Source organism: Cajanus cajan, chromosome 5 (genome assembly GCF_000230855.2).
Source record: "Cajanus cajan strain Asha chromosome 5, NIPB_CcT2T_4, whole genome shotgun sequence".
Classification (NCBI taxonomy): Eukaryota; Viridiplantae; Streptophyta; class Magnoliopsida; order Fabales; family Fabaceae; genus Cajanus; species Cajanus cajan.
In genome coordinates this window covers 28609240-28621509 of record NC_138521.1, presented here as the reverse complement: position 1 = coordinate 28621509, position 12270 = coordinate 28609240, and the positions used below count along the sequence as shown (strand labels likewise).

Genomic DNA, 12270 nt, shown 5'->3' with positions numbered 1-12270 from the left:
AAATAAGTGAGATACGTATCTATAGGTCCCCACCACAAGCCTATTTATAGGACTTCCTCGCGACAATCTCAAACGACACACCCCCTCGAGCACCGTTGGATCAATTTGATCCAACGGTCGACGAAAGGCAACTCTTCACTTTCCCATCATTAATACCCAGTGGTTACAAACCCAACGGTTGCAACCCTTCGCGTTCCCATAGTTAATGCCCAACAGTTGCAAACCCAACGGTCACAACTCTTCACATTCCAACCCAGTCGCCACAACTGAAGCACCACGTTTACCCTTCGCGTCGTTTCACTCCTAAAGGCTGGGGGCCTTGTGTACCGGAAGGGTCCTATCGACCACGTGGACCGACACGTGTTGTCCTATCAGACATCAACGCAGACCTCGGACACAACTATGGTCGTATTAACAAGCATATAAGACCATTAATGGCTCAACTATCGGCCCGACAAATGACCGAAACCAAGAGAGAACCCAATCACACAACCTCGGCTCGGCCGGAGACCGGTAAGATAAACCAAGGCAGCATAATAAGGTTCTACACAACCCTATTTATCAACTCGGCCAAGGGCCGAGAATGAAGGGCGACCCAACCCCTATCTATCGACCCGGTCAAGGGCCGAGAATGAAGGGCGACCCAACCCCTATCTATCGACCCGGTCAAGGGCCGAGAACGAAGGACAACCCTTACCCCTTATCTATCGGCTCGGCCAGAGGCCGATAAAGCCAGGCAACAATTAAGACGAGGATCACGATTAATAAGGACAAACGCGCGATTAAGGCATAATCAACCGATTAGCACTGTATTACCTAATTTGGTAAGTGTCAGAAGAGGCCCACTACACTCAGGGTCCATCACAAGTGGTATAAATAGATCACGTAAAACGAGATATGTTACTGTTCATTTATTACTCTCGAGAATCGTGCTTGTCCTGACTTGAGCGTCGGAGTGCCTTTTGCAGGTACCTCCCCCTCTGAAACATCTACCCAGAGCTCTCGTTCGGCCCTCCTGCTACCGGAAGATTACAAGTGTGCCCTTAGACAAGTACATTGATATTTTTGGTATTGTTATAAATGGTCACCAAAATAATAAATAATAAATTAATAATAGAATATTTAAGAAGTAAAATAAAATCTTGACATAAATTTAATTTGTGCAGTCAAAAAATTATAACAAAACATTGATTTGTTGTTGTGGAGGTTGTGGAGTGCTTTTAGAGGAAAGAGATGCTAACAGTTGCGCGATGCAATTATGAATCTAACATGACGTAATATGATTGGAAGATAGGAAAAGCGTACAAGGTTTGAAGAAGGTGATTTTAATCTCTTATTTGCGTAACACAACATGAACACGTGTTGAGGAACCGAAAGACTTTAATTACATTAAATAGATTTATAGAAAATAACTATCTTTTCACTTTTGAAGAATAATATGATTTTTATTATTGTATTTTGTCGTTCCGTGAAAAAAAAAAAACTAAACAATAATTTTTGTACTTAACATAAGTGAGTTTTTTTTTTTTTACACTAAAAGTAGTGAATATTCTTGCTATTAGTTCTTTGAAATTAAAAATATATATAAAATTCATTCTTGAAATATAAAAAAATTCCTAAATATTTTAATTATTAAATATATATCAATGTTATGCTTTTTAGTCACATAATTTTGTTGTTTTAGAATAATATGATTGATAATTTACATTTTTAGAAATTTCTTTTTCTTGAAGAGAAATATAATAACGACATCTAAATTCTATGGATCAAAATAATTATTTTCTGAAAAGATTCTGATCCAATGTATCTTGTCTAGAAACAAGTCCAAATACGAATTTTTTTGGGACAACAGAAAAATCCTCGCTCGCCATCAAATTAGATTGGACTATATTAATTATATGCCATTTATGCATTTCACAAATAATAAAATTACTTATTATTTTTTTTTTGTTGAATACATTTGCATTACCTACCACAGAGTCTACGGTAGCATATAAAATTCAAACAAAGTAGTTATGATTTATGAAATGAATATGTCCATGATTATTAACAAGATTCAAATCCTAATTATCAAACGCATTATTTATTGTATAATTAATATTACTGTTAATATAATTTTTTGTTATATAAATGTAAATGTTGTATAGGTGTCATTAAATAAAAAAAAATACTCACATTATTCAATTGGTTACTATATAATTGGTGTAAATTATTCATACGTGTTTTTTTTTTTTTTTATGTTAGTCACATTTAATTATTGAGATCTATTTTTTCACCACGTTTTTTTCATTTAAATATGAGACTTTGTTTAGATTTAGTTAAACCAATTATATGATTGACACATGATCTTTTTTTTTGGTAAAGATTGACACATGAATTTTAAGCCTAATCATTAATCTCATGAATATTTATAATATTTTAATGATTAAAAAATTAAGAGAAGATAGAAATTATAAAAAAAAAAAAAAAAAAAAAAAAAGGTAATGTGAGTCATACTATGCATCATTTCTATTTAATTATTTCAACTCATATCTCATTCATTTGTCGACTTTAATCACGTTGACACATGCAAAGAATTATATATATATATATATATATATATATGAACAAAGAAAAACCCAAAAATAAAAGCGCTTTAATTTCCATTTTCAAATTTCAGCTCCCAAGCTCATGAGAACATGGCAAATGATCCTGAAATCAATGCACCACTAAGTTCGTTCGCGCCTTCAATTTCTCTCATTCTCCAAACGCAATTTTTCTGTTCTCTTCTTTTCATCCAAACATGAATTAATTAACGCTTTCCTTTGGAATTCGCAATTTCAGTTAAAAGGCGTCACAAACACAACAAAAACGCCACCACCTCGGCGCCGGAGAATTTACCGGACGGCGAGACTTCTCCGGTGGAGCAGGTGGCGCTGACGGTGCCGGTGACCGACGATCCCTCACTGCCTTCGTTCACGTTCCGGACATGGATTTTGGGAACCCTAGCGTGCGCGCTCCTCTCGTTCCTGAACCAGTTCTTCGGGTACCGGCGGGAGCCGCTGTCAGTGACTGCGATATCGGCGCAGATCGCGGTGGTGCCGGCGGGGCACCTGATGGCGGCGACAGTGACGGAGCGCGCGTTCTTGAAGGGGACGCGGTGGGAGTTCACGCTGAATCCGGGGAAGTTCAACGTGAAGGAGCACGTGCTTATTACCATCTTCGCCAGTTCAGGAGCCGCTAGCGTCTACGCCATCCACTTCGTTAGCGCCGTTAAAGTGTTCTACCGGAAGGAGTTAACGGTCTTGGCGGCGTTACTGGTCGTTATAACGACGCAGGTTTTGGGCTTCGGTTGGGCCGGGGTTTTCAGACGGTACCTTGTGGAGCCCGCTTCAATGTGGTGGCCCCAAAACCTTGTCCAGGTCTCGCTCTTTAGGTACGTGGCTTTCGATCATTTGTTGCTCTCTTTGCTTCCACTCTTGCATCATTATGGCACGTACCATACGCTCACTGCTTAGTGCTTCCTTCACGTTTGCTTCAAAAATATCTCATCATTATCATATTTATTATTCCATTTATCTCTCTCTTTATTATTCCCTTATTATTCAATCATGATTTTGTAAAATACTTTTACTTTTATACAATTTTTTTTATAAAATAAAGAAAATGGATTGGAAGAAAGAGAAAAAGTGTGGAATGTGCGCACGACAAGTCTCCTGCAACTGCGTTGAAATATCAACTAATTAACATGATTTTAGGCTGTTATAAATATATATTTGATTTAAAAATTTCATAGTGACATCAACTCATTAATATTTTTTGAACGAAATTTGAAGACAAATATTAAAAATGAAACATTTGAAACTTATAATGATAATTTCAAAGAAATTTCATAGGAACGAAAAATAAAAAGAAGTTAAATTGCAAAGAAAATAAACATATTTAACTCATACAATATAATTCACATGTAGAGAGGTGGTCTCTTTTGTATACGTAAAATTTGGGTAAAATTAAAAGCTAGTTTTGACGCGTATAAGATAAACAAATATTTTTAAAAAGAAAAATAGGAAAAATAAATCATTTTTTTATAAATTAAAACTAGATTATGAATGAGTTAGAAATAAAATTTTAATATATATGAGATAACTTTTAAAATTAATTTATACATAAGTTTATTTTAATTTATAAAAAAATTATTATTTTATTCTCTTAAAAATACTTACAGAAAAATTTATTTAAAGAAATTCATATTACATGTGCCAGAAAGAGTTAATATAATGTATTAAAATAACTTCATTAGTTTGTTCGCATATTTGTATAAACATATCTATCAAACTTATCTTGCCTAATAAAATGATTAATAACTAAAAGCAGAATTTTTTACTCAAATAATACAATTTTAATTTTTTTTTTATCTAAATAGTAACTGTGCAAATTTATTTCCCCAACTACTACCGTTCTGATTTCAGAACGGGCCATTCCAGATTAAAAAATAACACATGGTTAATGGATTAGAACGGGTCGTTCCAAATTCTAAATTAGAACATAAAAAGTGAAACTAGAACGGATCGTTCTGAATTCGGAACGAGCCGTTCTGACCTATAGATTTAGACCATTTTTTTTCTCTCGATTTTCACTTATCAAATACCAAAATTCAGAGACTACCATCAAGTGATTAAATTTATTGAATATTAACATTATAAATATAACTAAATAAATTTATTAAAATTCATTACAACTATAAAGATCAATGGTGGCGGAAACTGAATTCATGACCAATATTTGGTTATGTCTTTCTAGTGTGACCAAGGGTGTGACAATAGGAACAATTTTTTACACAATTATGTTGTTTTCTAATATTCATCTCTGTTCTAATCTTGTTGGACTTTGGCCGTCCCTTGAAAGTTATCTTGAGTTCTGGATTTGGCCACAAAGTTGGAAGAAACGCAACATCCGAGAGAAGTTTGACCTGCTGGAAGATTTACAATAAGGCTAAATGAAATGTGGTATGATTGCGGCAAGTTCTAGAAAGTTTATATCCCTTGCTCGCTTGACCTGTTGGGAGATTTATAGTAAGGTTAAATGTAATGTGGTGTGATTGCGACAAGTTCCAGAAGTTCATATCCCTTGCTCGCATGTACTCGCTTCATGCTTACATGCACATCACGACTATCAAACCTACATATCTCCCATATATACCTTACAATAAGTTGTAAAGGTATACGAAGGACAGTTTAGAGAGCTCTGACATGAAGATTATTGGCTTACTTACACTAGTCCAACTTTGTGGCTAAATCCAGAACTCAAGAACTTTCAAGGGTCGGCCAAAGTCCAATAGAAGTTCATATCCCTTGCTCGCATGTACTCGCTTCATGCTTACATGCACATCACGACTATCAAACCTACATATCTCCCATATATACCTTACAATAAGTTGTAAAGGTATACGAAGAACAGTTTGGAGAGCTCTGACATGAAGATTATTGGCTTACTTATACTAGTCCAACATTGTGGCCAAATCCAGAACTCAAGAACTTTCAAGGGTCGGCCAAAGTCCAACAGGATTAAAACAAAGATGGACATTAGAGAACAACATAACAATTTTTGTCACCATTGATCTTTATTATTGTATTGAATTTTAATAAATTTATTTAGTTATATTTATAATGTTAATATTCAATAAATTTAATTATTTGATGTTAGTTTCTGAGTTTTGGTATTTGATAAGTGAAAATCGAACAAATTTTTTATTTATTTATAGGCCAGAACGACCCATTCTGGTTCCACTTTTTATGTGCTAATTTTGATTCTGGAACGACCCGTTCTGATCCGTTCGTCATGTGTTATTTTTTAATCTGGAACTACCCATTCTGAAATCAGAACGGTCCGTTCTGAACGTGAATAGTAAATGGTGCTAATTGGGAAAATAAATTTGCACAATTGCTATTTGGGTAATTTTTTTTAAAAATAGTATTATTTAAGTGAAAAACTATTAAAAGCATGCCTTTGAATTAAACTTGATTGGATTAGATTTTGACGGTTGATTGACCAATTTGGGGTAGTTTTTAAAACTATTTACGTAAATGTGATTGTTTTGAAACTATTTACACCTTTGGGACAATTTACTACAGTGTCGCTATGGCCCATAGCGACATACGTGTCACGTGTAATTTTTTTTTTGTAATTGTGAACGGCTTAATTTAAGTCGGTAAAAGTCGCTACAGGCTGTAGCGATTTTCGTAAAGTCGCTATGGACTCCATCCCCATTTTAAAAGTATAATAAATTTTTTTAAAAGTATTTTCTATTTTTTTATATATTAAATTTTAAAAAAACTGACTAAAACAAGAAGAATTTAAAAAAAAGAAAGAAAAAAAAATGGCACTATAGGCCATAGCGACACAATGTCACTATAGGCCTTAATGCCTTTAATTAATATATTTTTTAAATAACAAAATATATTTTAATTATATTTTATATATATATTTAATATTTTATTTTATAGTTTTATGTTTCTACGTTTTATATTTAATATTTTTTTTTGTTTTTCAAATTTATTTTAATTAATTGAAATAAAGAAATTAAAAAAAAACACACAAAAAGAAGTAAAATAAATTATCTGCTTATGCATTCAGAAAGCCTCCAAAATCATTGTCCATGACCAAACTTTCGCTGGTTGATTGATTAAGAGACAAAGCACTAAAATCATGGATCTAGCTAGAATCTATACTTTGAAAAGAGCCTATCTCTTGACATTCCAGAGTCGTTATAGTTCGCTATAATAACGACTTCTATTTTTTTTTTAATTATTAACTTAATTTCTTTTTTTCAAATTTTAATTTATATTATGAATTTAATATAAATTTATATTTATATATTTATTTTTTTCTGTAATTTCTTTATTTATATATTTTATTTTATATATTTATTGTTCAGTTTATTTTTTTTCTTTTTATGTATTTAAATATTTAAATAAGTGGTGTTATGACTTATAGGCCATAGCGCCTTTATTTTTTTCGTTTTTTTTTAATTTTTTTACTTAATTTCTTAATTTGTAATTTTATTTTATATTATGGATTTAATATACATTTAAATTTATAATTTTGTTTTATATATTTATCTTTTCTATAATTTCTTTATTTATATATTTTATTTTATAATTTAAATTATTTCTTTCAATTTTTTTTATGTATTCAAATATTAAAATAAGTGGCGCTATGGTCTATAGCGACACAATGTCGCTATAGGCTATAGCAACATCCTTTTTCATTTTTTTTAGGTATTTACTTTTTTTTTTTGGTATTTTTATTTTATATTAAAAATGTGGCGTTGTAGGCTATAGCGACTTCATTCAAGCCGTTTTGTGTCGTCATAGGCTGTAGCGACATTATTAATATGGCTTTCATGGTTTCTTTGGAGTTAAAAATCTTCACGTGTTAATGATGTCGTTATGCCCTATAGCGACACCATACTAAAATACTCCAAGGGTGTATATAGTTTCAAAACAGCCTTATTTACGTAAATAATTTGGAAAAGTGCTCCAAATTGGTCAATCAGCCAGATTTTGACATATAATACCTTAAGGAATTCATACCGGTGTTCAATATATTATCAATAGAAACTTATTGAAGAGACATTTGAAAAAAATTTACACAAAACTTGATATCCAAAAAAATAGGCTTGGAGTCTCCTTGCATTTCAGATATCCCTATAATTTCTTAGTTACTTGAGCTTTTAAGCCTTACACAATCGTTGATACGATTGTACCCGTTGATTAATGTAACCTCGGTTAATTCAAACCTATCAAATTTATGAACAATAACAGTTCTTCATATGACATATAATCCCTCATTGCTTTATTACTTTATGATTTTACAATTCGTGCTTCATAATGAATGTTCAGGGCACTGCATGAGAAAGAGGAGAGACCAAAGGACGGGTTAACTCGGAATCAGTTTTTCCTTATAGCATTTCTTTGCAGTTTTGCTTATTACGTCTTTCCCGGTTACTTGTTCCCGATGTTAACGTCAATTTCGTGGATTTGCTGGGTGTTTCCCACTTCCGTTATAGCACAACAGATAGGTTCTGGCTTGCATGGTCTTGGACTTGGCGCTATTGGCTTTGACTGGTCTAGTATATGTTCTTATCTTGGTAGCCCCTTGGCCAGTCCTTGGTTTGCCACGGCTAATGTTGCTGCCGGTTTTGCCATTTTCATGTATGTCATCACTCCCATTGCTTATTGGACCAATCTTTACTATGCAAGAAGATTTCCCATATTTACAGATGATCTATTTATGTCCAATGGTCAAAAGTACAACATCTCAGCTATAATCGACTCCAAGTTTCACCTTGACATGGAGGCTTTCGAACGTGAGGGCCCTCTTTATCTTAGCACCATCTTTGCCATGTCATATGGCATTGGTTTTGCTTGCCTTTCTGCAACCCTTGTTCATGTCTTGCTCTTCCATGGGAGGTAAGCCTTAATCGCGTGGTAATGGTTCCAATTTTGGATTTTTTTGACTTAATTACATTTTTTGTCACTATATTTTACAATTTTATAAATTTTGTCATCCAAATTAATTTTAAAATTACACATTTAATCACATATTAATTAATTATTAATGTGACATATTGACTATATATTGATGTGTTTAATTAATGGTTGATAGTGGCGTGAATTGTTGATATGACATATGAATGATGATGTAATATAATGTAACATATCAATAATCAATTTGACATGTTAACAATTAATATATCATATCATAAGTCAACTAACAACAACAAAATGTCAATTAATAGGGTGACCATTAGGAACTAGATTTAATAGAAACAAATGATATTATTGATTTAAAATAAAGAAAATATTATAGAAGATAACCAATGTAATCCTAGAGCTAATGCTTTTTAGAGAAGAGACGACTCTCTCCCTGCCAACCTCTTGAGGTTCGAACAGAAAAGATTCCTATCCTTAGTCCTTGCAATCCCCCCTCCCCCCACTCCCTATAACTAGGTTGCCTCTTCTAACTAACTAGTCATGTCAGTATTTGTAACTAATTTTGTGTTCAGTCCAACTATTGGGCTTTAGGCCCAAACTAGTACCCTAAAATGACAAAATGTGAAAAATTTATAAATTGGATGATAAAATGTGCAAAAATTTAAAAGTTGAATCATAAAACGTGCAACTTCAATAATTAAGTGATAAAATTTGTAAATTTGTAATAGTTTGATAACAAAAAGTGTAATTAAACTTTTAAAAATGCTAGTAACACTTTGTGACACTCTTTACATACACTCTCTTTAATTGATTGAAATTTATTAAAAATATAAAATCTAATAAGTCCTATACCCTATTTAATGATTCTCTAAATTTTGTAATTTTCAATAAATTATAACTGACGAGAGTGAGTATGTTAAGAAGAGTGTAACTTTTATTTTCGTTGAGACGTGTGAATGTGTCATTTGTTGAAATAAGTGTTGTCATGATGCAGAGATATATTGCGGTTAAGTAAGTCTGCTTTCCAAGAGAACAAGATAGATATACACACGAAGATCATGAGGAAAAATTATAGTCAAGTTCCCGAATGGTGGTTTCTTTGCATTCTTTTGTTCAACATCACGGCAACTATATTTGTATGTGAATATTTCAACAATCAACTCCAACTACCATGGTGGGGTGTGGTGTTAGCTTGTGTTGTTGCCATATCATTTACTCTTCCAGTTGGAATAATTAGAGCCACAACAAATCAGGTATAGTCTTAGATTATAAAATACACGTCATAAAATTATTGGTAATAGTAGAAGTTGTTAATGAAAATTGTGGTACAATATTGTCCTAACGTCGCATGTGGGTGTAATTTCTCCTTATTTGGTAGAGAAGAAAAGAAATAGAGTGGTGAGAGTGAAAATAAAAGAGGTTGTTTGACCGAAGAGAAATAGAGAGGAAACAACTTAAAATGTGATGAGTCTCACCTTTTTATTTATTTATTTCTCTCTCCTCTCTCTTATATATACCTTATTTCTCTTCAATCAAACAATTAAATTTTTATTTTATTTCTTATCTATTTCTTTTTCATTTTTTATTTTTTTTACTCTATTTTTCACCTATTTCTTTCCTCTCTACCAAATACAAGTTAAGTACTGAAAACTTTTTGTAGCTTCAAATTCAACGTAATGATGCCACTTTAGCAGTTATATTGGTGTAACTAATGATTGCACCATAGATTTGAACAAATTTAGTGTAACTAAAATATTGGTGTTACCAATATTTTAGCAGTTATATTCCAAATACTGCATTTGACCTAAAATAGTTTGATTCATTTTCCCTTCATTATCATTCACATGGCTTAACACTAACTATTTTTTCTTGTTTTGAAGGCACCAGCTTTGAATATTATAACAGAGTACATAATTGGATACATTTACCCAGGATATCCTGTTGCTAACATGTTGTTTAAAGTCTACGGGAATGTGAGCATGAAGCAGGCGATTTTCTTTTTACAAGATTTTAAGCTTGGCCATTACATGAAGATTCCTCCTAAAGAAATGTTCTTAGCACAGGTTTGCACCTAGTCTTCCTTATCAAAAGCTGAGAGAAAACAGAGAAGTGATACCTTTCTTTTTTCTTTCTCTAAGGGCATGTTTGGTTTTGAGCTGGGAGTCTCCCACATTCAAAAATTAAAACTGAAAAGTCTTCTTGTTTGAATTTTAGTTGAATCATATTATAAACTGAGTTTTGCACAATTTTGCCTTGAAACTCAATTTCAATGGAAAGAAAGGAAGAGTTGCTTTTGCAAAATCAGTTTACGAAATGAAGTTCATTTTTCTGTGCTGCCAAGATTTTCCCCAACCTATTACTGTGATTGCTGCTAGGTTCAAACTGTTTTTGCACACAGGAATCGAACATGGAGTTGCAAAATTTAATAGTAAATAGTCTCGTAAGTAATTATCAATTATCATTGCCTTACATGCCCTTTTTCCTCTACAGGTAGTTGGCACCATAATATCTGCAGTGGTGCATTTACTAACAGCATGGTGGCTCATGAGCACTGTTCCAAATATCTGTGAGAGAGAGTTGCTTCCAGCAGGTAGTCCATGGACTTGCCCTGGTGATCACGTGTTCTACGACGCATCTGTAATATGGGGTTTGATAGGGCCACGTAGAATTTTTGGAGATCTTGGACACTACTCAGCCATAAACTGGTTTTTCTTGGCTGGAGCCATTGCACCTTTCTTAGTTTGGCTAGCGCACAAGGCCTTCCCTCATAAACAGTGGATTAGGCTCATCACTGTGCCTGTGCTCTTGGGAGCATTAGCTGACATGCCTCCAGCCACAGCAGTGAACTACACCAGTTGGGTCCTTGTTGGCTTTGTATCAGGGTTTGTTGTATATCGTTACTATCGTGGATGGTGGAGCCGACACAACTATGTGTTGTCTGGTGCACTTGATGCAGGGTTAGCCTTCATGGGGGTTTTGCTCTACTTGTGTTTGGGGATGGAGCACATTAGCCTTAACTGGTGGGGCAGTGACCCAGATGGGTGCCCTTTAGCTTCATGTCCAACTGCTCCAGGTGTCATATCTAAAGGGTGTCCTCTTTACTAAGTTTGATGGTGGTGGTGTAGCCATGGTTTTAAATTGTTGATGAGGTTGTATTGGGAAATGCAAAATTGCCGGCAAATAAGGTTTATGTAGCCACTAGCCACAATTGTTATTGCCATGAGGATCCAAGATTGTTTTGGACTTGTAGCAATAGCAGAGATGCAGATAAATGCTTGCATAATTCTTTCTTCTGTATATTATACATTTTGTAAAATATTTGATTTATTTGGATGATGTAAATCAAGACCTCAAAGGGATGGCTTATTCTTTACGGAACATTAACGAAGAATTAAAGTAATAGTAATAATAATAATATAAAAAAAAAAGTAATGGTTTTTTTCCTTTTTAAACAGAATAATGGTTTAATGACATAATAAATGCAAATAGACAAATAAGATTATGCCGCACTATATTGGATTATGATTGCAAGCTAATGGAACTTATAATCTATCATGGGTGGTGTGATTTCTTGTAATTCAATATATAACTTTGAATTCAAAGATAATTTATTTATTTTTAATTTTAAATTTATATATTTATTTTAGATGAATACCTAAATAATTTTAAATAAAATCGTTATTTAATTATTATTTAAATAAATAAATATTTTAATAAAAATAACATGTAATCGACTATATATATATATATATTTGATTATATTATTTATATTTACTTATTTTTAAGCATAAATAAA

The 12270-nt window shown here is 32.9% G+C and overlaps 1 protein-coding gene across 1 annotated transcript; it reads left to right on the top strand.

The window, feature by feature from the left end:
* Nucleotides 1–2585: 2585 nt before the first annotated feature.
* Nucleotides 2586–11847, top strand: LOC109793353 (oligopeptide transporter 7). Its single transcript, XM_083075177.1, has 6 exons — nucleotides 2586–2712; nucleotides 2824–3415; nucleotides 7881–8450; nucleotides 9469–9727; nucleotides 10355–10537; nucleotides 10965–11847. The coding sequence occupies exons 1-6, from the start codon at nucleotides 2679–2681 to the stop codon at nucleotides 11577–11579; spliced, it is 2253 nt and encodes a 750-aa protein (XP_082931303.1). The 5' UTR covers nucleotides 2586–2678; the 3' UTR covers nucleotides 11580–11847.
* The last annotated feature ends 423 nt before the right edge of the window (nucleotides 11848–12270 follow it).

Bases quoted from the DNA above. Each gene is read 5' to 3' on its own strand.
- LOC109793353 (XM_083075177.1), top strand. From the start codon at position 2,679: ATGGCAAATGATCCTGAAATCAATGCACCACTAA. The intron at 3,416-7,880 runs GTACGTGGCTTT...ATGAATGTTCAG, and splicing joins GTCCAGGTCTCGCTCTTTAG to GGCACTGCATGAGAAAGAGG. The intron at 9,728-10,354 runs GTATAGTCTTAG...CTTGTTTTGAAG, and splicing joins TTAGAGCCACAACAAATCAG to GCACCAGCTTTGAATATTAT.